The following is a 27,332-nucleotide window of genomic DNA, read 5'->3' as shown; positions in this document are numbered from 1 at the left end:
TGTGATTATTCTGAGAAAATATGTAAGTCTGCCATCTGGAAGCATTTTAGACATTACAAAGTCACTGTGTGCATGCCTCAGCAGATGCAGCTTTTGTTCACAGAGTTTTGAGGGCTGTTAATTTAATTAGTTCTGTATTTTCATACACCCATCCTTCCCCCAGTGGTAATTCTACCCAATCCGCATCAGTATAGCTTGATGAAAAACTGATGCTAAGGGCCAAATTCTGACCTAATGTAAATACAAACAACAGCAATTACCAATGGTCTTCAAATAGAGTTAAATCTGCTTATAAACAGGTCAGAATTGGATCAATCACAGGATGACTATGAGCTACCAATGTGATGTTGCTATGAAAAAGACAAATCGGATCCTACGATGTATTAGGTGAGCCATTTCCTCTAGAGATAGAGAAGTATTAATGCTGTTGTACAAGGCACTGGGAAGACCTCATCTGGAATGCTGTGTAAAATTCTGGTCACCCACGCTCACAAAAGATTAATTTAAACTGGAACAGGTGCAGAGAAGAGCTATTAGGATGATCAGAGCAATGGAAGGCCTATCTTCAGAGAGGAAAGTGAAAGAGCTTGGCTTGATTAGTCCAGCAAAAAAAGAAGGCTGAAAGGAGATACGATTGCTATCTATAAATACATCAGGGACTAAATACCAAGGAGGATGAAAAGCTATTTACACTAAAGGATAATGTTACCACATGAACAAATGGATATAAACTTGCCACAAACAAATTCAGGCTGGAAACTAGAAGAGGGCCTCTAACCATCAGAGGGGTTCTGGAACAGTCTCCCAAAAGGTGTAGTAGGTGCAAACAATTTAATTAGTTTTAAGAGTAAGCTAGACAATTTTATGAGTGTAATTGTACAATGGGGTTGCTTGTGGTAGTGGGGGGCAGCATTCAACAGCCCTAAGGCTCACTCTCAGTTTCTGTCATATATGCCTAAAACTCATACTTCAGGTTGTCAGCGAGCCGCTGGCTGGGGCAAGGAAGGGATTTTTTATCCCTTCCCATTGTATCCTGGGATGGTTTGGGTTTTTTTTTAAATCTCCTTCCTCTGAAGGGTCAGGGATGGCCCTGGCTAGAGATGCGGCATTGGGCAGCGTGGGCCTGGTCTGAGATGGCACCAAACATTCTCTCTTTCAGGTGCTTTGCTGCCAGATTCTTACTCACATGCTCAGGGTCTAACTGATGGCCACCATATGCGGGGTTGGGATGGCATTTTTCCCCAGGTCAGATTGGCAGTGACCTTGGAGTTTTATTACCTTCCTCTGCCTAAGAAAATAAGAACAACCCTACTGGGTCAGACCAAAGGCCTATTTAGCTCAGTATCCTGTCTTCCAACAGTGGCCAATGCCAGATACCCAAGAGGGAATGAACAGAACTGGTAATCATCAAGTAATCCATCCCATCGCCCATTCCCAGCTTCTGGCAAACAGAGGCTAGGGACATCATCCTGCGTAATAGCTATTGATGGACCTATCCTCCATTAATTTATCTAGTTCTTTTTTGATCCCTCTTATAGTCTTGGCCTTCATAACGTCCTCTGGCAAGGAGTTCCACAGGTTGACTGTGCATTGTGTGAAAAAATACTTCCTTTTGTTTGTTTTAAACCTACTGCCTATTAATTTCATTTGGTGGCCACTAGTTCTTGTGTTATGAGAAGGAGTAAATAACACTTCCTTATTTACTTTCTCCACAGCAGTCATGATTTTATAGACCTCTATCATATCCCCCCTTACTCATCTCTTTCCCAAGCTGAAAAGTTCCAGTCTTATTAATCTCTCCCCATACGGCAGCCATTCCATACCCCTAATAAATTTTGTTGCCCTTTTCTAAGCCTTTTCCAAGTCCAATATATCTTTTTTGAGATGGTGCAAACACATCTGCAGGCAGCATTCAAGAAGTGGGCATACCATGGATTTATATAGAGGTAATATGATATTTTCTGTCTTAGTATCTATCCCTTTCTTATTGATTCCCAACATTCTGTTTGCTTTTTTGACTGTCGCTGCACATTGAGTGGATGTTTTCAGAAAACTGTCCACAATGACTCCAAGATCTCTTTCTTGAGTGGTAATAGCTAATTTAGACCCCATCATTTTATATGTATAGTTGGGATTATATTTTCCAATGTGCATTACTTTGCATTTATCAACATTAAATTTCATCTGCCATTTTGTTGCCTAGTCATCCAGTTTTGAGAGATCATTTTATAGCTCTTCGCAGTCTGCCTGGGACTTAACTATCTTGAGTAGTTTTGTATCATCTGCAAATCTTGCCACCTCACTGTTTACCCCTCTTTCCAGATCATTTATGAATACATTGAATAGGACTGGTCCCAGTAGAGACCCCTGGGGGACATCACTATTTACCTCTTTCCATTCTGAAAACTGACCATTTATTCCTAACCTTTGTTTCCTATCTTTTAACCACTTACCAATCCATGAGGAAACTTCCCTCTTATCTCATAACTGCTTACTTTGCTTAAGAGCCTTTGGTGAGGGACCTTGTCAAAGGCTTCTGAAAATCTAAATACACTATATCCATTGGATCCCCCTTGTCCACATGCTTGTTGACCCCCTGAAAGAATTGTAATAGATTGGTGAGGCATGATTTCCCTTTACAAAAACCATGTTGACTCTTCCCCAACAAATTATGTTCATCTATGTGTCTGACAATTTTGTTCTTAACTATAGTTTCAACCAGTTTTCCCAGTACTGAAGTCAGGCTTACCAGCCTATAATTGCCGGGGTCACCTCTAGAGCCCTTTTTAAAAATTGGCGTCACATTAGCTATCCTCCAGTCATTTGGTACAGAAGCTGATTTAAATGATAGGTTACAGATAACAGTTAGTAGTCCTGTAATTTCACATTTGAGTTCCTTGGGTGAATACTATCTGGTCCTGGTGACTTATTACTGTTTAGTTTATCAATTTGTTCCAACACATTCTCTAATGACACCTCAATCTGGGACAGTTCCTCAGATCTGTCACCTAAAAAGAATGGCTCATGTTTGGGAATCTCCCTCACATCCTCAACCGTGAAGACCAATGCAAAGAATTTATTTAGTTTCTCCGCAATGGCCTTATCATCCTTGAGTGCTCCTTTAGCATCTTGATCTTCCAGTGGCCCCACTGGTTGTTTAGCAGGTTCCTGCTTCTGATGTCCTTAAAAAAATGTTGCTATTACTTTTTGAGTCTTTGGCTAGCTGTTCTTCAAATTCTTTTTTGGCCTTCCTAATTGTATTTTTTACACATTTGGGTCACTTGCCTGGATTATCTTGTTAATCTCACTTAAACATTTCCCTGTCACTGAGGAGGGCTCGAGCACTGGGGCACTTTGGTCCCTCCTATTCTTTGCCTGTGGCACATAATAGTCTAGTCTCCTGTGGGTTCTATTACATTTTGATTGTTGGGTTTAGCATGTGAGTGCCGGGCCTGTAATACACAGGAGTTCAGACTAGATGATCTAGTGGTTCCTTCTGGCCTTAAACTCTTTGATTGAGAAATTTACCTGCAAACAGCTTCCTATGCAATCAATTCCCATCCCTCCCAATGTTTGTTTACAATAGCTTCCTTACATTAAGAAGGCTAAAGGAGGATTAAACAATTCTCTACTCTTTGATTTATATTAAAAAGAGCTATAGATGGTGATCTGGAGAGTCCAGAAAGGCAGAGACATTTTCATTGAGTTTTTGCACCTTACTAACTCCACCCATTTAACTGGATACCAGATAAAGTTTTGTTTGCTTGCTTGTGTGGGGGGCTTTTTGAAGCAAGAGGGAATGTATGGGGGGGTTGTTTGTTTTTTAATATAGTTACACAAGGCTGTGACAGGGAAAAATGTTTAACAAAGTTTTAAAATAGGGACTATTTTCTGGATAGAAATGCAAAACTCCCTTCAAATTTTGTACTGGCATTTTAAAATTTTGCCCAATTTATGAACTGAAAATAGGAATTTTTAGCCGATAGCCACACAGTATAACTACTACATATTACCATGCAAGTCCATTTTTAAAATATGAGTTATAACTGTTTATAACTAAGGCTTTGATCACACAATGAGCAACTTGTGGGCAGACACTTGTACCTGTACAGAGTCCCATTGAACACAAAGGATCTTCACACAGGAGCAGCACCTTCCCCAACCCCAGAATTCAGGGATTATGTAAAAGGTTCAGCTAGAACCCTGAAAAAATGAAAAGTTACATGATGTCTAAGATTCTGTTTCAACTTCAATCACCCACCAAGGTCCACAAATGCATCCTTGGGTTGAAAATGTTTACACATCCCTATAAGTTTAAGAGCATCAGGAACTTTGAGTGCGTACTAGAGATACACTTGCCAAGGGGAGGAGGCAGAAGCAGGAAAGTGGGGCATTTGCTTTAGATATTTCACTCCTATCAATGAAAGAGGACATAAATATAGCAGGTATTTCTAAAACATGGTGAAATGCGGAAAAAAACCCATACAATTGGATATCATAATAGAGACTACACTCAACAGAATATATAGCAAGGATAAATATTAGTTCATAGGAGTGGAAGTGTAATACTCTACCTAAAAAATTCCATAAAACCTAATGAAATAAGTCATCTGAGTTGAGAGGACTATCCTGCACAATCTGGACGGAGACAGTACAAATACATGACAGGCATCCTTGATCAGGTGGGAAATCAAAGAGGCAACCATTAATAAAATAAAATGTAAGACTTAACAACTACTATCATATAAAACCGGTCAAATATCATATTGGAACAAAGAACATACCTAGATCAATAAAGGCAGTGTCTAAAATAGCAGGGACATCCAAGCATTCAGAAAGTTTATAATGAAAAATTCTATTTCATGCAAAGAGAAAAAGGGGCATAATTTAAAATCTGGGGCCAGATTCTGATCTCATTTACACTGGAGTAAATCACTGAAGTCAGTGCAGTTACTCCCAATTTCCAGAGGCATAATCATATGGATGCTTAACTATGTGGGAAATGTAACTCTGCATTTTCTGACTTTTTTCCAACCTTAACAATGAATTAATATTTTCCAGATCTATCATAAGTACAGTACTTACTGAACCGCTCTTATCAGCATTCCTTTTCCACTGTTTCTTGTCTTGTTTCTTTACTGCACTTGAACATAGAGTTGCATGAGTTTTCATACGGGGATTTAAACCCAGAAGGTTCTGTAGAAAGAGAAAAGAATATTTTAAAATTCAGATAAAAAGCTCAAAAAGCTAATACAATTTTTAAAAAAATAAACAGTGCTCAACTGATCCCACCTCACCAAAGCACAAATGAATGTTTTACAATGTTAAAAAACAGACAAAAAACAGGACTCAACAATAGATCAACTTCAAATGAATTTGTTTAGAATCTTTCCTGTTCCAGTTTATACGTTCTAGATTTTGAGTATTTGAGGTACTGCTACATTTAAAAAAAATAAAACAGTATGACATCTAGTGGCAGCTCCAATCTGAATTTGTAATAAATTCTACTGTTGTATGCTTCTGACCTACCGTATATACATACAACATGTAATTCTTTTTCATTATATTGCTCTAGGTAAAACCCTACATTTTGAGAATAAAGACCGCACAGTGTTGCTTCATCGTTTCTAATCCCTAGGAACATGCTTGTATGTCCTAGTGAGAAGCTATACAATGTAAATTAATTCCTTCTCTCTCAATAGGTTTTCCTGTGGTATAGCACAAATAAATGTTTGGAACATAGAAATAAAAGTCTTCATTGATCACTTCAAGACTGCGCTCAAAATCAGACAAAGACAGACAATTAATTTAGTCTCAGTTCTTCCAGTGACAAGGGTTAATATTAGGGCTCTCAAGCGATAAAAAAATTAATCACGATTAATCGCACTGTTAAACAATAATAGAATTCCATTTATTTAAATATTTTTGGATGTTTTCTACATTTTCACATATATTGGTTTCAGTTACAACACAGAACACTAAGTGTACAGTGCTCACTTTATATTTATTTTTTATTATAAATATTTGTGCTATAAAAACAAAATAGTATTTTTCAATTCACCTCATACAAGTATGTAGTGCAATCTCTTTATCATGAAAGTTGAATTTGCAATGTAGAATTATGTACAAAACATAACTGCATGCACAAATAAAACAATGTAAAATGTTAAAGCCTACAAGTCCACTCAGTCCTACTTCTTGTTCAGTTGGTCACTCAGACAAACAAGTGTGTTTACATTTGCAGGAAATAATGCTTCCTGCTTCTTGTTTACCATGTCACCTGAAAGTGAGAACAGGTGTTCACATGGCACCGTTGTAGCCAGCGTCACAAGATATTTATGTCCCGGAAGCGTTAAAGATTCATATGTCATAAAGCTTCAACCACCATTCCAAAGGACAGGCATCCATGCTGATAATGAGTTCTGCTCAATAATGATCCAAAGCAGTGCCGACTGATACATGTTCACGTTCATCATCTGAGTCAGTAGCCACCAACACAAGGTTGATTTTCTTTTTTGGTGGTTTGGGTTCTGTAGTTTCCACATCGGAGAGTTGCTCTTTTAAGATTTCTGAAAGCGTGCTCCACACCTCATCCCTCTCAGATTTTGGAAGGCACTTCAGATTCTTAAACCTTAGGTTGAGTGCTGTAGCTATCTTTAGAAATCTCACACTGGTACCTTATTTGCACTTTGTCAAATTTGCAATGAAAGTGTTCTTAAAACAAACACCACGCTGGATCATCATCTGAGATTGCTATAACATGAAATACATAGCCGAATGCGGGTAAACAGAGCAGAAGACATACTATTCTCCCCCAAGGAGTTCAGTCACAAATTTAATTAATGCATTATTTTTTTTAACGAGCGTCATCAGCATGGAAGCATGTCCTCTGGAATGGTGCATGAATGCACGAAGCATGAAGGTGCATACGAATGTTTAGCATATCTGGCACATAAATACCTTGCAACACTGGCTACAAAAGTGCCATGCAAATTCCTATTCTCACTTTCAGGTGACATTGTAAATAAGAAGCTGGCAGCATTATCTTCCATAAAATGTAAAAAAACTTGGTTGTCTTACTGATTGGCTGAACAAGAAGTAGGACTGAGTGGACTTGTAGGCTCTTCAGTTGTACATTGTTTTGTTTTTGAGTGCAGTTAGGTAGCAAGAATAACTACATTTATAAGTTGCACTTTCACAATACAGAGATTGCATTAAGGTATTGTATGAGGTGAATTGAAAAATACTATTTATTTTGTTTATCATTTTTACAGTGCTGATCGCAGCTTTTTTTTTCTCCACCACTTTCTGTGCCCCGAAGAATGAATGACATGATGGCGGTAGAGCCTGTAATTATGGGGGGTCTAACTCATGATTTTTGACTGCTTGGGCTGGTAATGTTGCTTCGACGATGGTCTTTGGTTTCAGTCCAGTTCCAATCCAGAGAGGGACTAACAGGTTAAGAGAGGAGAGAGGTGTTGGATATCAGCAGTGGCCACTAGGGATCAGCATGTGTCCTGAGAATGCTGGGAGTTCAGGTTTGCAGGGCAGGATTACTCTCCTTCTGGTGAATGGAGCAGAGATGTGCTGACCATGGAACCCTAACTTCCTTCTGACCATGAGAGGTCTAGCCCCTGCCCTATCTCCTCCCCCCAATCTGAAGAGATCCCAGAGGGACCCACAAGGTGAAGGTAGCCACGGGATCGCTCAGGCAAGGCAAGCCCTAGGCCCCGTTCCGCACCAGCTGCTGCACAGCCCTGACCCTGGGGGTGAGGGAGATTCACTTCCCATTCGGGCCCAGGTTCCCCCTTCCATCTGGAATTCAGCCAAGCAGTGACTCCACCTTTCTCCACCCGTCCCCTCCCCTCTGGCTGGGATACCAGAGCTCTTATTCTGAAGTGATCTCACTGAAACCGACTCCACAGACAGACCTCCCTCACTTCCCAACCCCATGACCTCCTCCTTCTTTCCCTTCTCATACTGATTGGGACCCCCTCCCCCATCCCCACAGACTGCCCCAGCCATCAGAAATTCCCCCTCTCTTTTATTGTCCCCTCCCCTCACTGCAGACAGATCTGGGGCTCTCCCCACTGTGGAATTCTCCGCTGCTTTCTGTGCCCCGAAGAATGAATGAAGCAGCGGCAGTAGAGCTGCCGCCGAAGCACCACCAATCGTGGCTTTTTTTTTTTTCTCCGCCGCTTTCTACGCCCCTCGGCTTTGTGCGCCCGAGGCAAGTGTCTCTCTCACCTCACCCTTGTTATGGCACTGCCGATCGGTTGTCCAGTGCCACTGACAGCCTGACCAGCAAGTGGCTGAAGGACTGGCTAGAACACCACAAATGATGTGTTGTGATTGGCACTCTCTCAGTGAGGGCTGATGGACTGATCAATCAAGGTGTTCTTAATATGAAAATCTCATATACTAATTAAATGAATATTGTATGTTTAATCTAGAATCTGACTACTAATTTACTCAATAAAATGTAAGATTGTTACCTAATTCAAAAGCCTTGCTGCAAACAGATATACACAAGCAATTATAGTAATTTCTTTCTTTTTTTAAAAATTACAGAGAGGTAAAGTATCTAAGCGACCTGGGAGCCTAAACCCAATTTTCAAATGTGTCACCGAAACCTAAATCCCTCTGACTTTCAATAAGTCACTCTAAGAGCCTAAATCACTCAGATACTTTTTAAAATGTTACCTCATATCTTTTACAGTTGTGTAACTCAGTATTCTTAGTTACGAATATTACAATTATCTCAGCAGGCTCTGAAATGAGTTACACATTTCTAGTAATATACTGTAACAGATGTACTCCTTTGGGTATGGATCCATTTGGTTTAAAACTTGGAACAAATGTTGGGGTAAACCAACAAAGGAAGAATACACATATGTACACGATCTTCATTGCCCGCCAAATACAGGAAAACTCTCAGAAGCAAAATCAGGACCTGTACATCGCCTTCATCGATTTGACAAAGGCCTTTGACTCTGTCAATTGTGAAGCCCTGTGGAAAGTGCTGGCCAGATTTGGCTGCCCTCCAAAATTTATTAAGTTCCAAAGGCTTCTTCATGATCAGATGACTGTCACCGTTCTCTGTAATGGCCTGCAGATGGACCCCTTTTGGGGTTAAGCAAGGATGCGTTATTGCCCCAACCCTCTTCTCCATCTATTTAGCAGTCATTTTGGTCCTCGTTAAAGACCAATGGAGTTGACATCCAATTCAGAATGGGTGGGAAGCTTTTTAATCTTCGACGTCTCTGTTCGAAGTCCTTAGGACGTCCATTACTGATCTTCAGTATGCTGATGACTGTGCCATCCTCGCGCACACTGAGAATGACCTTCAGTCCACACTGGATTTTTTTGCACAAACTTAATGAAGTCTAAGGACTCTCACTCAGTATTGAGAAGATTAAAGTGCTCCATCAGCCTGCTTCAGGCATTCCACATGACCCACAGTAAATCACCAACGAGGGACAGACTATGGAGACAATCGAGCACTTCAGTTACCTCAGTAGCCAACTCTCTCAAAACGCAAAAATTGGCAGTGAGATCCAGCACAGGATCCAGTGCACAAGTGCTTCCTTTGGAAAATTGCTTTTCCAGATGTTTTCACAGACTATGGCCTACAGCAGGACACCAAATCCAGGTCTATGAAACAAATGTTATTCCTACATTCCTTTATGGATGCAAAATCTGGGTGACCTATCAACAGCACTTCAAGAGTCTGGAGACGTTCCACCAACGATGCCTCCAGAAGATCCTTTGCATCAAGTGGGAAGATTGCTGCACTAACACCAGCATCCTCACTGAAGCCAATGTCACCAGCATTGAAGCAAAGATCATCATGCACCAACTCCCCTGGGCTGGACATTGTGTGCAGATGCCAGACTTTTGCCTTCCAAAACAAGTCCTCTACATGGTCAGAGATCCCATGGTGGTCAGAGGAAATGCTACAAAGACACACTGAAAACGTATCTCAAGAAAACCGACGTGGACATCACAAGCTGGAAAGAACAAACTACCAACCAATCTCAATGGCACCACATCCTCCATCAGGCAGTGATCCACTTTGAGGAGAAGCTATGCCTTGCCCTCGAAGCCAAAAAGAGAGAGAGAAGGAAGGAAAAAGAAAGAACTTTCTCCCAGCAGGCATCTGACCTGCCAGGAAATGTCTGTACCTACTGTGGGCGGATTTGCGGTTCCAGGATTGGACCCCTGAGTCATCTCAGAACCCATATGTATATCTGTGGTAGAGATTATCCTCGAATTGAGGGACTGCCGATGATGGTAGCAGATTAATGAGCAGAACAGCTCCATGGTACCATTTCTGACTTCCTTTAAAATTCACTTATGGGGGGGATGGCAGGAGGAGAGGCAACCACTAACAATGATCCCTGTCAGTGACTTGCTTGTTAGTGTCTTGCTTGTGCAAGATCAGTGCTTTACAAAGGCTAGATTATTATACTATGTGAAGGATATTGGTTGGGTTCCCTGAAATCTTTTCTACTTGGTTCCCCAAGAACTCAGTTCAGCTCCAGTCTTATCACTTTGATTTTTTTAATCTGGCATACAGCAAAAGCTATGCTGAGTTGAGGAGACTCAAGAGTATGGGGGGTGAGTATAGGGCATATCACACATTTAAAGTTACACAGTAAACCTAAAAAAAAAAGTTAAACTTTGTTAAAAGTATTGAGACACCAGAAGGGTTAACTAACAAAGTTAAGACTGAAAGGAGACATTGCCTGAAAGAATGCCTGTCTTAGCTTTGCAATTTTGAATGAAAGATTTGGATGGATTTTTAGTAGAATTTAAAAAAAAAACCATTTATTTTACATATACTGTACTTTTTACATTTTAAAAAAATGTTTGTTTTTAATTTTGCCGGGTTTTGCTATGTTGTAAACAGTTTATACAAGAGACCAAATAAATATTTTAAACTTGCTTGGCTTAGCCTTGCCAGCTGAGCCTTTGATTTTTTTAATATGGTTTTATATTTCTGAAATTTTCCTTTTGTAAATTGCAAGTTTGAGCAGATGACACATCTGAGACACTTACATTTTTAAATTGCAATTTTTTATTTTTTATTTACATTTTAAGTAAGTTTTGGTTTTGTGTGTTTGTTCGTTTTTTATACAGGCAAGATAACATTTTTTGCCTGGGCTCTAATAATTGCTGTATTTTCACAATGTTTTGTTCTACTGCTGTTTTTATTTTATTTTTGTATTTTAATTATTTGAGATTTTAGTAAACTTACTGTTACACATAACTTTTTTTGACAGACAGTTTTAACTGCTGTGTTATTTATTTATTTTTAAACTTAGCACTATAATTTATTTATTAATGTTTGTGTACACACGTGCGCCTAGGTTATATCCCTACTAGTACATATGGAAGCAGTTAAGCCATGTAGAAATCTCTAATTTTTAAAGTGATTTTAACTAAACTGTTCATAGTTAAACAATGTAAATTAGATTGCTCCAAATATGAGAATAGCTAACACAATTGATTATAGACACATTATTTGGGAAGGGCCCATTTTTCTGAATGGCTGTGAATGCTTTCAGAGGAAAAAGACAGTGGTGGTATTTGTCACCGTTTGACCTCCCTCTTGCATAATTTGTTTGATCACTAAGGATCTCATGAACATGGCTACACTGAATTTTACTACCATAACTAGGTTTTATTCTTCAACTCAGCATTTTTTTAAACCTTTCACTGTTCTTTTTAACACTTTATTACTTTTACTACCGCTATTTAGTCCTCCAAGCTCTATCGTGTTAATTTATATAAGCTTCTTTTAATTGTACATTAATTTTTAAAAAATACTTTAATTTTTTAATGTTTAATAAAAGACATTTCAAGACTTTGCTAGCTACTAAATGTTCGGATTGTAACTCTGATTTGTTAGAGCATCACATTTTTAACTGACTTTTTCTTTGTAGCTTTAAGCTTATCTTTTATGTCTTTTGCATTTTTTAACTTAGTACCTAAATCAATATATGTGATTCATAATGAGTATATTTCCATCTAGAAAGCAATGCGTGATAAAATGAAAGTGTGTTTTAATAGTGTAGGCCTGGCTTGACATGAATAATTGAACATAGGTGAGAGCTCATTTCTTGGGTGACAGGATTAGGGAGGTAACTGGATCAGCAGACTGGACATATAGAATGTCCACACTAGCTAAGCTGTACAAACTAAATTCAGTTCTTAAAGGACAGCTACTTTTTACTTTGGCTATATGGAAATAGGCAATGGACATTATGTTTTCCCTGACCTTTTAGATATTTAGGTATTTTATTTAGGTTTTTTTTTTGTTTGTTTGTTTTTTACAACTTTGATTTGCTTTTTATGATTTTTGCATTCATTTCCTAACATGGTACATGGTAACGTTTTAGCCACCAGAAATAATCCTTGTAAGACTGCTGCTTTGATTTGCTTTCTTTACTGTAGAATAAACAAACAAACAAACAAAAAACTTGATATTTTTTTCATGACTACCGATTGGCTCTATTTTTTTGAAAGTTTCAGTGGTATTCAACTGATTTTTGCTGTACTCTGCCAATTTTTAAGAAGAAACCTCCAACATTCTCTGTCAAGAATTTTTTTTTTAAATAAATTCTTTAAAAATTTTAAATACATTCTTGGAGTTCCTTTTTCACCCAGTCCCAATCTCCCTCTAGCACTTCTCTGGGAAGTCTGTACGGTCCGCCCTTAGATTTAAACCACTTCTTCAGCATGGTACTAATTTTCTCATATTTAAATCCTTTAAAACCTTTCCAATGCCATTTCCCTTAATGCTAGGTTGCGACCCTTATACTAAGAGATGTATATGTTTCCTGCCCCAGACAAGCGGATCAAAGTCATGGCACCACTACGTTGGGGTTCCCCCATGACCTCTTCCATATGGTTCCCCAAGAACTCAGTTCAACTCCAGTCTCATCACTCAGGTTCCTTTATTTGGCATACAGCAAAGCTACACTGAATTGAAAAGACTCAAACATAGTGGGTGGGTATAGGGCACACCACATAGCCAAGGTTGCATAGCAAACCTCTTCCTTTATATACATTAACATATTACATTGCATTTACTATACATTGCATTACATGTTTTAGGACTGGCTTGGTTAGTTTGTAGGAACCAATTCTTGTACAGCATGCTCTGTCCACGTACTGTCCATGTACGACTTACTCTTTACCGCCGCTTTATGTTCTGACTTATCTTGTCCATTGTAAATCATTCCCCCTTATCTTAGCTCATATGGATATTCTATTTCCAATCTGCTGATCCAGTTACCACCCTAATCCTGTCACCCAAGAAATGAGGTCTCATCTATGTCCAATTATTCATGTCAAGCCAGGCCTGCACTATTAAAACACACTTTCATTTTATCATGCATTGCTTTCTAGATGGGAATATACTTATTATGAATCACGTATATTGATTTAGGTTGCAAAGTTCTAAAATGTTATAAACTGCTCATGTACAAGAGAATGAGTGACATATAATGATGACTGATTTTTTAAATTTTTTTGACAACTGTGATAAATGGTTATGCTGATCTATGTAGGGATAGTAACATTACTTCTGAGAATAAATAAGCTGTAAGCTATTCATTAAATGTTTATTGCTACACACATTCTACTTTTAAAAGTACACACAGTGTAAAGTGTTGAACTAATCTTCTATACAGTTTAACGAAAATGTGAGGATAATGAAATAACAATATACATTATGGTGAACAATATGTCAGTAATTTGATATAATAACCCAAAATTTAAAATTATTTAAATGTAGTCATTCTGGACAGGAATTCCTGGCTCCCAGTCTCCTAGTCAACCATACTCAGAGATGCAGGATTTTCAAGTAAATTGAACAGAAGACTTGATAAACCAGGAATTGCAGGTATCAGAGGGGTAGCTGTGTTAGTCTGGATCTGTAAAAAGCAACAGAGAGTCGTGTGGCACCTTTAAGACTAACAGATGTATTGGAGCATAAGCTTTCGTGGGTGAATGCCCACTTCATTGGATGCATTCACCCACAAAAGCTTATGCTCCAATACATCTGTTAGTCTTAAAGGTGCCACAGGACTCTCAGGAATTGCAGAGCTCCAGTACAGGCTTTTGATCTTAGGTAAGTCACTTAGTCATTCTGTATCTCAATTTCCCCCATCTGTGAAATGGGTATTACACGAAACTGCAACTAACTCCAGTCTCATCAACCAGTCACCATCCAACAAGGTCACAGGGTGCTGTGGCAATTAATTGTCTACTTAAATGTCTATTCAGCACTGTAAAATGTAAAGCTGCTGAAGTAATAAGGGTTATCATATATGTTCTAATAGCAATAGGATGGCCAGTGTGAGTATTTGATGGGACTGAGAGGAGAGAGACACTCTTGAGCTCCTTCTTTGCTGGCAGTGTTTGAATGTCCTGGGTGTCTTTTCACCTCTATCTGGACAGCAGTGGGGGACCTCAAGCCATAGGATGGGGGAAATGGAGGCTCGACCCTGCCTCAATTTCATGGACAAAGGCAGGTGCCCCTTTATTGAAATATCAATTCCTCAACCAAAGGAGAGGACATCGCAGCAGATTCTGGCATGGCCAAGTCCTTTGTGTATGGCTAAACTGAGGCTAAGGGTAGCCTACCCCCTTTGTATTGGGCTTTGAAGAATGCCATATACCACACTGGGCCAGTTACTGCTGTGATTTTTGTTGGTTTCAGATTGTGTTTATATTAAGTTGCAGAGACTTTTCGACCATGTCACTGTGTATCTGTAGCACAGTAACTGTTGCATCTAACATCATTGATACACCAATGTTCTTCTATGATCTCTTCTAAAACCCATATGCTTTTCTTTCTCTATGGACCAAATGTCAACCCATCAACTCTACTCAGGCACAATCCCATCAACTCTACTCAGCTTCCAGTTTTAGTTTTTATGACCTCTAGACTTAGAATTAGGCCTGTTTGTTGATCAGTATCTGTTCTGGTTCAGTGTGTCCCATCTTTCTGCCATGGCTGATGCAGTTCTCTCCTAAAAACCTATCTTTCCTTTTGACTATAAGCTTTTGACTGATTCTCTTTATATTTTAAGATGTTTTGATATGCAGCATCTTCTATACATGGCACCACAAATAGTACTGTACTACAGAATATCATTAGCAAGGTAATCTTAGAAAACCCATCCTGACAGTCAAGCTTGGTCTATGAAAACTAGCAGCAGGTATCCCCAATTAAAATTTGAAAAAAATCAAACAAAACCTAGAGAGGTTTGCTCATTACAGAATGAAAGCCCTTTTAGAATGACAGCAATGTCCAGACATAGTAATCAGCAGGAAAAAGTTAATCCTTTGGTTCCTCTGCCTAGTTCTCTGTGTTACACACACAGTTACAAAAAAACCACAACTCTCACTGAAATCAGTGAGAGTTACACTGGTCTAACAGTAGAAATTGTGCCTTAATATTCAGTAACTCCTCTTACTATAAGTAGATTAAAGACTAAAGATAGATTGAGTACTCAGAGTGTAAAAACTTGCTGTCAAAGACAGTAATGTTTCTATCACATGGTGCAATACTGAAGCAGTATAAGTGGAGCACATAGAAGAATCCATAATGTGAATAAATTGTTTTTAGTATCCTCTCTAGTTCAGACCCTATAGACAACTAGAATGTCACTGGACAAATTCATCATAGGCCTAAGAAGGTACAACTCCACTGAAGTCACTGGAGACGCAATGATTTATATAAGCAGTAAACTCGGTTCCATGGGTTATTTTGTTTATTTATAAATACAAACTTAACTAGATTAGTCCCTACAAATATGGTACACTGCATCTTACTCTTATTGCCTGACCGAACATCCTTAGCTAAACTGCTTTAAATGTATCAAATAAGATTTGCTAGTAGGGTAAGGAATGCATGTGAAGAGCAATTTAACCCAGCCCATTCCATTAATCTACCCAATTTCCTTAAAAAAAAGAGTTATAATATCTCTCACAACAAGAAACATAAATGTATTACCAGGTATATCTCTTTACCAATTAGCATAATTGGAATAATTTTACTGTTTCCCTAAAACTAGTGAGCATTCTGAACAGTTAATTTCAGTACTGTATGAGTATTGATATACTCTGAGAAACGAGTACCTGAGGTTCCCCCCAAACTGACATTTTCTACTTCATTTGAACTTGAAGTTAATTTCATAATCAAGTACTAGTCACCCAAATGAAAAAAATAAGAACTCAGATTAGGAATATTTGTTTTGGGGAGATCAGAAGACACACAATACTGGGTACGAATTACCCAAATTTCCCAAAAACCCTGCAGGAAAAGAGCTCTTCAACAGCTTAGCCCTTCCACCATCCTTCCATCCCCCCCACAAATAAAAAAAGAAGTTACAATGCCTGTAGGAGAGAGAGGAAAGAGAGACCTTCTTCATTAGTCAACGTCAAATTTAAAAAATTGCAAGATTTAAAATAGCATTTTACCATACACATCCGCTAAACCACTGATTTACAGATCTAGAATAAAGCATACATAGAAACCATGAGCCACATACAACCCTCAGTCCCCATGCATGATTCTCATGGATATAAAAATGAAAGTTTCACTATGAGATGAATGAGGAAACTGTCTGATCCCATGAGAAGTCATAATCCAGGAAGAAAAGTTAGGATTTCAAAAATACAACCTGTGAAACCATGCAAATATCAGTATGCTCTGCTTTGCCAGTGACTGTTTCATAATTCAGGAAATGTGGGTAAGTCCATGTAGTGGCTTTGCACATTTCTATACTAAGAAACAGATTTTCTGCCCAGGAAAAAAATATTCCTCTAATGGAATATCTGATGGTTACTTTTTGGAGGATCACTCCTTACTTCGAATATATATTTAGCTAATGAAGGCCAAACATATGAAGAGATGACATCTTTTCAATTTTTTGTTTTTATCTGCAGCTACCTAAATTTGGACTGTGGTGTTTTAAACCCCAAAAAAAGAACAAGGAACAATGAACTTGATGGGGTAGCTTGTGGTAAGTATATTATAGCAGTGCTCCAGTGTGTGTACTGCCTGCCTGTTGGTATTAAAAAAGCATTGAGGTATTATATTTTTTCCCTGAAAGCCGTAATGCTTTGGAATTTTCCCACCTGACAGGTCACCTCTCCCACGTATGAAGATGCTGCGGTTGTGATCACTTGATTGAAACCAAATCTTAAATTAAAAAAAATTAAAAAATTGGCCACTTGTGGCCATTAAAAAGCCTATGATATTTTTCACAAGAATAGGTAGTGTTAGCCCTACGATATTCGGGCACAATTCCAGGTATGTAATTGCATTCTGCTTACCTACAGTTTCATTCATATATGGTAATCTTCACTTCCTATGCATTCCTTAAGAGCTGGCACTTTTTATCCGAGAAGTGATGGGTGAGGCCACTCCTTCACCCAGCAAATAATGATTTAGAATACTTGAGAGAAAGACACTATACACATTTCAGTCATTAAGTCCTCTATAGTTTATCACAGTATAGAGCCAATCCCTTGACATGCTAAAAGGGTTATTCTTATGAATAGTGCCACACGTTTAGAAAGTAACTGGATTTCTTCTGCATGGCAATACTACTGTCTTATAACAATACAGAGATTTTTATTCTGAAGGATCCCCAAATACTCTGCAAATACGTCTTAATGTCAGACTTCTGAAATCAAGTCCTCAAAACTCGGAAAATTCCAGAAATTATGAATGTCCCAACAACATTAACCAAAGATGTTGTGTAACATAAGATGTAGATTAAAAGTTAATACATTGGTGTGTTTCTGTGTGTGTGCGTGTATATATATATATTTTTTTTTTCACAAAGAAAATAAGGTTACATGATACTATAGTACCAGCATATATGCATATGGTAGCAAGACCTGGATCACTTACAGCAGGCATGAGAAAAAGCTAAACACCTTCCACACCCACTGTCTTTGCCATGTTCTAAATATCAAGTGGGAAAGCAAAGTTCCTGATACCAATGTACTTGCAAAATTGCCAAGCCTAATCACTATTTTCAAACAGACGTCTCTGTTGGATTGTCATCTGCATTGACTGGACAATGGCACATTCCAAAGGATCTCCTGTATGGAGAACTTGAGGATGGCCACTGGGCCAATCTAGGCTCAGATTCAAGGAGTTTGCAGGAGGGACTTGAAAACTTTCAACAATTGACATTGGACGCTCAGAAGATGCAGCTAGCAAGGCTATAATGGAGGGCTGCACCGCACCAGTGAGTGAAAGAGAGTCTAAGAGAGGTGGTTGAGAGAGAACAAAGCCTGAAAGCAGGCCTGAAGCACTAATAGTGCGTCAGCTTCATCTTCTGGCCCTGTGCTTACATCTGCATTATCTGTGATAAGGACTGTTGCTCAAGAATTGGACTTTTCAGCAACTTGCAATGCTGTTGCATAACACATAGTAACTGAACTGCTTTGCCACTTACAGCATATTTAAGATGGATGGTTACTATTCAAGCATATAGCAACAGAGGATCCTGTGGCACATTTAAGACTAACAGAAGTATTGAGAGCATAAGCTTTCGTGGGTAAGAACCTCACTTCTTCAGATGCAAGTAATGGAAATTTCCAGAGGCAGGTATAAATCAGTATGGAGATAACGAGGTTAGTTCAATCAGGGAGGGTGAGGTGCAGGTTCCCTGAGCCTATGCAAAATAAGGCCTGTATCAAGCAAACACTTACACATGCTTTATTTTGAATATGCAAGTTCTCCCTTTGAATTCAATGGGACTATTCACATGTTAACATTAAGCACATGCATGTTTGCAGTACAGGAGTCTAAACTGCTTAAACAAATTCAATCCCATTCGACCTCAGAGCGGAGTTCCAAAGTCTGACTCTCCTCTGAGGACACCATGCCCTGCCACCAGACCACATTTTGAATAACTGCTTTCACATGGTATATGTCAGCTTTCACTGTACATTCAAAATCACAGGGAAATTCAATTCGGGTTAATATACCAAATTCAGCCAAGGAATAAGCAACCAAAATTCTCATAGACCAGAGATGATTCTGGCATTATGTATTCATTCTATTTGCCAAAAATTCAATTTAACTTATCTATTAAAAATAGAAGAAATGTTTAAATTTCAGTGCATTCATACTACTACAAATACATTTACAATTTAACACACATTTCTAAAGAACTGACAACTATACATTTAAAAAATACAGTAATTTTAACATTTAAATATATTTAATCTTCCCTTTATACTATGCACCCTTGTTACCAAAAAACTATTGACAACTGTTCTCTGCTCATGAAAAAGATCATGATGCACAAAAAGAATAAAAGAGGTGGCAGCCTTAACTCCAAATTCCTTGACTGTTGTGAAACATTGTAATCTTAATTTTTAATCAAAGAACCAATTTAAACCCTCAGAAACTATGTTGACAGCATATACTTGTGTAATGGGACTTAAACTTCTTGTCTCCATTCCATCACATTTTTCTATACAAGAATCCCTTGTCATCGAGTTGTATGACTTCTCTGTTGCACAAGGAACTCACAAGAGCTTTGTAACTGCTCGCTAACTCGTAGGTAAAGTTATTTAATTGAATGCTTCACTGCCAATAAAAAAATATTTTCTTGTGTGTGCATTTACATCTTATAATATACTGCTGAAAAATAAAAGTATTTCAAGAGGAAATACAGATCTAAACAGAAACCAAATGCTGTTGTTTTGGCAATTAAATTTTTCAACCAATACCATCAGTGTGCACTGCTTTTCTTTACACTGGGAGTAAGTCCTGGACCCCCACCTCCCCAACAGCCAAACTGCACTAATTAAAGTGCCCATTCTATAAAAAAGTACAGATGCTTGCTTAACACAAAAGCAAACTTGCCTTGGAGATGAGTCAGTTAACAAAAAGTGAATGTTCTATTGACTTTGTTCATGAGAGGAATTAGCATTGACGTTATTGCTGTATTAAGTTTAATCATCAGCAAAATTAGTGGAACTTTGGCCAAGCAAAGCAACATTCTGAAAACTTGTTAAAGGTGATTTCCAGCGTCTCATAAATAAACCTCATCCACAAACCATCCATAGTGACAAAATGCATACTGTGGGTCTTGAACATGAAGTGCTCGAAAAACAGATTGCATAATCATTTGGACTCTGTTCCAAGAACATGTCAAATGTCCATCAGCATAGAATTTCGAACTCCCTGATGTTCCATGAAAAAGTCCCAGACTAAACTGGGGAAAAAACTTTCTTATGTTATGATTGAAGTGCAAACATAAAAATGACAATAGTATCTATTTAATATGATGCAAACCAAACAAATAATTCATTATCAATTATGTCTTGTAGAAGATATACTGCATTCAGCAGACCCTGATCATAAAAGAAATAAGAGTCCACAGGTAGGAGGGGAAAGGAAAACAAATACGGAGAGAGGGATTGGTTAATCATAACACATTATAAGAAGTAAGGGTTTGAACTTTGTAATTATGTATCAAATTATTCTCAACTAGTTGAATATTTAAAAAAAGAAGAACAGGCCAGCTTTAAAGAGTTACATGTGACAACCAAACTACAGGGGACTGCAGCCAAGTTTTACCTTTACTGTTTCATTGTCTCTTTGTCAGAGTCATGAAGTGGTAATCTCTACATTTTTTTGCTTCAAATTGTGACATCCCAGCATACACTCTGCCTAAGAGGTCATCCACAGATCAGCAGTGGAGCAGACAGTCGGCCTATGTGGGGAATAAAAGGTATTTCCCATTTTCCCCATATTCAGCAATTACAAAATATAAACCTTATGAATATAAATGACTGTGTGTGTGAGGGACAGAAGTGATGCAGTTTGGTATATAATGGATTTACTGGCAAAAATGGGGATAGCCATATTACAGGCAAGTCATCCTAAACAAATGCCAATGTGACATTACCCAGGGTACAATCTGGACTGTTGGACTATCTGAGCTTCCTAGCCTGATGAAAGGGTTATTCTTCCCTGTGGGTGGGGAGAGATAGCTCAGTGGTTTGAGCATTGGCCTGCTAAACCCAGGGTTATGAGTTCAATCCTTAAGGGGGCCACTTAGGAATCTGGGGCAAAAATCAGTACTTGGTCCTGCTAGTGAAGGCAGGGGGCTGGACTCGACTCAATAATCTTTCAAGGTCCCTTCCAGTTCTAGAAGATAGGATATCTCCATTAATTTAAAAAAAAAATCCTAATATTCAGCTGGATCTCTACTAATACATTCTGCTTCTTTCTCTTCTGAGTCTTATTTTCTTCTCTTCAACTCTAAGCTTCACCTTTTTCTTCTTGCTCTGCAATTCTAGGCTTAACCTTTTTCTTTGTGACTGAGATTAGACCAGTCCCTTTTCTCCTTTGGATTTTATGATTGGTCTCAACAACCTTTTTCATCTTGGAAGAGGTTGCCTGTCCTTTTTCTTCTCTTTTGAATTATTTTGCTGGTCAGAATTTCTAGAACAAAGTCACCACTTACCAGTTTCAGTGGCAGTTTAAAAGATGTTGTTATAGACTTGTCAACATCGTGTGTAAACTCTGGGACTGTAGAAAGGAAGCACATTCTTCCTGATTTAAGCAATAGCAGTGTTAAAGCTCTCCAGTGAATCTTTGCTGGGAGCCCACCATTTGTGCCTAAATTAAGGCTAGCAGATTACCTTCCTCCCTCCCTCCAAAATACTGAAGATTTAGGTACTTGTACCATAGCCATTAATAAAAAGATTTGTTAAGGCTGAAATTAGACCTTGAGGTTACCTACAGCTATATATGCAAATAACAGTACCTATGATCCTCTGTCAAGATCCTCATATCCATTAGTGGTAACATATCTTAAGAGTTAATACTTAGGCTCAAAATAGTGAGTTAGGATAGAGCAGCAAACCTGAGATCCATTTCCTCTGTGCTAAATCAAATATTTAATGCCAACTTTTGTACTCTTCCCTCTTCTCACCAAACCAATAGCTGCAGGTGAGTTGCTTTGACACAGATATTGGTTGCCTCTAAGAAGGGTTTTCCTTTAACCTTAAACAATAAATGGGACTGCTTCACCCCATCACACAAAGCCGTAACACCCTCCTTTTGGCATTTCATTTGATATTACATTAGAAGTGCTGACACTGTCTGTTTTATTATAAATAATACTGCTTAAAATGACAAAAATGCTTCATAAATTCAGCAATTCAAGATTAGCTTATGGATTAAAGCAAAGGCTTGTTTTATTTCCAAGGCAACATTCCATGAGCTCAGTATTTAAAGTCATGCATTTCCCAATTTTACTGTCATTGAAATATCTTTCATTTCAAAAGATATCAGGAAATTATCACTATTCATTTTCGATACAAAGCCTCTTACATTTCAGCTGTCATTTTTAAAAAATCATACTGAAAATGGTGTTTCTAAGCAGAGTTCAGTTGCAGTGTAATAAGTAATAATTTCATCAATTAGCAGCATTCAGCATCCGCTGAGAGTTCTCTCACTATTATTTTATTCACAGAACCCTTTGAGGAAGGAGCATGCTATAAAGATCCATTTATCCTTCAAGGTTTTTCATAAATGCGGCATACATCTTAGAAAACAATTGGTTATTATTCTTTCTCAATTTAAATAACGATAATAACTTTCAGGTGTAAAACCTCTTTTTGTACTTTCCTTTTACTCATATTACAGATCTACACTTTTAATAATCTAGTCTAATGTTTCCACCTACTTTTGCACATGAATTCTGGAGTTTTCTATGGATGCTATGCACGACTGGCTAGGGCATATTTGGCTTCTATTGTTAGAACAGAATAGAATCTGGTTTTGGATAATACCCTTCATAATCAAGGCAATGCCAAGCAGTTTATAATGAGCTAGATGCTAATATAGACACTAGAATTGCAGTGACTATACAGGAAAATGTCTAATATATTCCCCCTTCCTTCCAGAGTCCTCCATGTCTTTATCAGTCCATTTCCCCTCATCCTCAAGGTCATGTTCTGGCTTTCATCCTTTTATTTGGAGACTGGAAAGGCTTCCCCTGCAGAGCACAACATAACCGCTCCTTAAACAGACAAAGGGATTGCTGTTGAGCAACATGGTCCTTAATGCTGCAGTAAGCTGAGCCCTCTATGAATTTTTTTTCTGAATGAATTGTGGCAGAACCTGTCTGTCCTTCCTGGGTACACGGTGGGAACTTTGAGAAGGCATTTGAGGACTAGCAGCAGTCAGGTGGTTAGTAGCTGATGAGTCATACTTGCTTGAGTTCTAGCATATAACCCTTCTTGGGCTAGCCAATTCCAGTCAGAAGCACCACCACACTTGACTGAGTTTTGTGTATGGACGAGACTCAAAAGGGCAACAGAAATTAAAATTCAGTTCAAGTTTGCAGTATAAAAGCCCCTGATTAACTGCCAGTTAATTCTAGTAACCTAACACCTTTGTAAATGATAATCTAGACCAGTGGTCTCCAAAGTGGGGTGTGTGCACCCCAGGGGGTGTGCAAGAGGATCCTTGGGGGTGCAGCAGGAGGAGGTTTGTTTTTTTCTTCTTCCCCCAAGCAGCTTTTTTTTTTTGCTTTGACAAAAATGGTAGAGCCTGCGTGGCAGGGGGTGCGTGCTCAAAATTTTTTTACTGATAGGGGTGCGCAATCAAAAAAGTTTGGAGACCACTGAGCTAGACACTCCATCAACGTTTTTAGCTGCTCCTAAGCCAAAGAAACCATTGACAGACCAAAAGCTACTGACTGATTTCCCTGCTGTGCGTTATATACAAGTTGATGGAGAAACTGAAAAGGAAAGGAATCCCATTCCTGCGGATCAGGAGTGTGACACTATGGCTGATCTCTCAACACCCTTTTGCTATGACAGCTCACGCATTCTTGGACAAGAGCAATACTGGCCTTTTACTATGCCAGGGAACTGAAAACTCTTTTCTTTCAGAGTAGAAGCATTGGTGGGAAAGAGTCTAACAGAATAAGTAAATTCAGGAGTCTGTTGCTACACCTGCCTCCTTGTCCAGTTGATTGTATATCCTGATCAGGACCTACCATCTACTCTCTGGCTTGTCCAAGTTTCCGCAACTATGTGCCAGCTTGGCATGGTTTCCTTCCATGCTATGACAGTGGGGCAGTGTTGCAACCAATAACTCATTTGGTGGAAGAGTGCCCAACCTGACATCTGAAACGTCATTTACAATGCCTTTACCTCCCTTGATACACAGGCTATCCTCTAGTTATGGACAGGGCTGTCTCTGGCTTTCTGGCCGCCCCAAGCAAAAAAAAAAAAAAATCTCAGTGGCCAGATGGGGAGGGAGTGGGGGAAGAGAGAGTAAGGGGGGTGGCCAGGGCTTAAGCGGGGCGCTGCCACGCAGCCCCTCCCACCGTGCCCCCTGCCGGGAGGGCTCCACACTGCTCCGGTCGGCTGGGAGGGAAGGACGCAGACTGCCCTGCCGGGCTTGCTGCAGGGCGCTCCCATCCTCCACGCCGCTGCCCCCTACAGGGCGACTGGAGCGGAACAACAACAACAAAAGTGGCTGTGCCGCCCTAGGCTTGGGCGGAATGCCGCCTCCTACAAGCTGCCGCCCCAAGCACCAGCTTGCTCGGCTGGTGCCTGGAGCCGGCCCTGGTTATGGAACCTGGACAGAAGAGAGCTGAATGTTTGTAGTTTATCCTAGGCTAAACCCTAAGGTAAACCAAATACATCTATGAATTATCTGTAGCCTATCAACTCAAATTATAGTAGGTTTATTTAGACAGGATTAGAACAGGGCTGGAACAGCTAACACATTAGAATACAATTTGCCCTAACAACACATTTTTAACTAATATGTTTTAAAAGACATTAAGTAACAAGTTTTCAAAACACTTTCTACCCTAGTGCAGAGAGGCCCCAAGTTACTTGCTTTGATATTTAACCCCAGCTTGCTTATCTAGAATTGTTTATATATCTCCGTGGAGAGAATTTCCTACGTGATTCACTATTTTAAGTCAACAACAACAACAAAAAGGTTTAAGGCCATGTTTTTAGTTATGACACAAACTGACAAAAAAGAAAAGAATTAAAGGTTAAAATTGCCACTCAGGCCTGAAATTGCCTCTTATGCCAGGTTATAATATACATCTGTCTATTCTGAAGGCAAAAGTGACTATTTTTTGTTTCCACTGCCAATTACTTTGTAGAAAGAGCCAGAGGGTCTTATTTATTTCACCACTACCGCCTATGGATGCTGTATATTTGTGGATATGGGTAGTTTCTTGGTTTTCCCCTACTGAGTCAGAACATCATGTTGTCCTGGATATAAGTATGTGTGGCAAAAATCTCCTCATAGATCTGCACAGCAGATTTCCAGAGATATTTCATAAGTGGAAGTTCTGCATATGTAATGACAGGAGAGTACCAGCAGAGAGCTGTGCCTTGCAGATGGGAAGAGAATTGTGCCCTTGGTTTACAAATGATCTCAACTGAAAATGAAATGACTTTGAATAGCATATCCACACAAAGTCCACCTGCTGAGCTTATGACAAGACATTCATAGCCAAAGGTTTCCTAGTCCTACATGTTTGATTTCTTCACCAAAGCACATACTCCCCTAAACCTCATACAAAGGGCCAAATCCTGCATTTCTTATAGGGAGCAGTGCTGGGTTGGCAACAAAGCCTATAACACTGCAGTGATGTAATAAAAAGGAATAGAAATTGTATGCTAATAAGGGGAGGGAGGTTGCTAGGCAACCAGGGAGGAAGAGAAAGCAGTTTTTGATTTGAACTCTGTGCTGTCAAAGGGTTAGTATAGTCAGAACAAACAGGGCACATTTAATCCAGCTTGTCTGCAGTCATCATTAATTCAGCTCTGACTTCATGAACATTTTAAGCAGAGGTACGTTACAAGCAGAGAAGTGTCAGCTGTGTTTGAGTGCCCCATGTCACAGGGCAAGATGGCACAGGACAGGTGGGTGGAGAATAAAAAATGCTGCCTGTTTGAAGAGCAGCATGTGCCTCTGGCTAGCACATACTGCACACTGCACCATGCATGTAAACTAGTTTGTGGGGGAGGAGGGAGATGGCCATGCACCCTTGGGTCCAGGCAGACCATAGTCCCCTTTCTTTATGCTTTATTGAAGGCTGTGCAGATGGTCTGCCTAGATGCTACCAGGGTGCAGATTTTCACCATTCTTATGGATCTCTACCAGCTGTATAAATATGGTACTTTACGATTTAAGGCCCTGTCTATACATACATCTGTGTTGAGGAATCTGGTTATAAAGTTAAAACACGGTTGTCCCTTAACTAGGTTCCCTGTTGTCAGTGTTGCCAGCCCTTGTGATGTTTTCACAAGTCTCATGATATTCTCAGTTTTTCATAAAGCCCCAGCTCCTGAAGGCATGCAATTGGGTGAGAATCATTTTTTTTAAGTAGTAAGTAGTTTCTAGACCTCACTGGTTGCAGAGAAAAGCTTGAAAATGTGACAAGTGTATTTTAAAGGCTCAGAAACCAGAAGGAAAGTGAAAAGCACCCAAAAGGTATTTTTTAAAAATCTCGTGATTTTGTGGTGCCCAACTCAATTTTTGAATATTTGGGTTAGCAATGCTATATTTGCAGTGCAGATAAAATCCTAAAGTGCATACAACTTTCTGGGGATACATCTACACGGAGATAAAAGATGTACAGCATGGCTGCTGCTGGCCCAGGCTCACAGGCTGTGGGGCCATAAAAGTTGAGTATAGACTTCGGACTCTGAGACCCTGCGAGTGTGGTGGGATCTCAGACCCAGGCTCAGGGACTTGGTGCTACAGGCTGTCAACAGAAGTTGCATACACAAAATAATGAGAGAGAGAGAGAGAGAACAGAATATGCCCCAAATGAAGGACTTTCCCATCCTACCAATCATTCAAGGCTTCAGCCTAGTGTCTGAGACACCATTTTGATGACATGTTTCTGGGAAATAAAGGACCTGATCCTGAAAATACTCACATACATGCTTAATTTTAAACATGGGCATGTTTGCAGGATCAAGGCCATATTCTGGAATAGTTAATAAAATGAGTTATTTGCTCAACATGGTGATTGTCTTTTATTTTAAGGTAAAAATAAATTTGGTATAAGATCTAGATGATGTCCAGTAGAATCAGTTGTTCAAAAATGTGAGACCTCAATATCAATTCAAAAAATTATATTAATAAAATATTAACTTTTTTAATGATAGGTCATTACAAACTTCTCTGCATCTTTACTGAATATTTTGATACAGCTACAAATATGTTATAGCCAGGATGCTTAAAAATATAATAGAATAATATATTTAGCTAGTTAGTT

General features: G+C 39.1%; 1 protein-coding gene across 2 annotated transcripts in view; it reads right to left on the bottom strand.

Annotated features, from left to right (window-relative positions):
- The window catches only part of DPYD (dihydropyrimidine dehydrogenase), a 613,360-nt gene that overhangs the window by 563,098 nt on the left and 22,930 nt on the right, over positions 1-27,332 (bottom strand). Inside the window, exon 2 of one of the 2 annotated variants that reach the window (XM_054037742.1) lies at positions 5,086-5,196. In XM_054037742.1, the coding sequence (XP_053893717.1) occupies positions 5,086-5,196 (111 nt within the window). Of the gene's footprint in view, positions 1-5,085; positions 5,197-27,332 lie in introns of those variants that run through there. The other variant, XM_054037743.1, reaches the window with a different exon arrangement.

The sequence above is a fragment of the Malaclemys terrapin genome, chromosome 8 (assembly GCF_027887155.1).
Source record: "Malaclemys terrapin pileata isolate rMalTer1 chromosome 8, rMalTer1.hap1, whole genome shotgun sequence".
Classification (NCBI taxonomy): Eukaryota; Metazoa; Chordata; order Testudines; family Emydidae; genus Malaclemys; species Malaclemys terrapin.
This window is presented reverse-complemented; position numbering and strand designations above follow the sequence as displayed.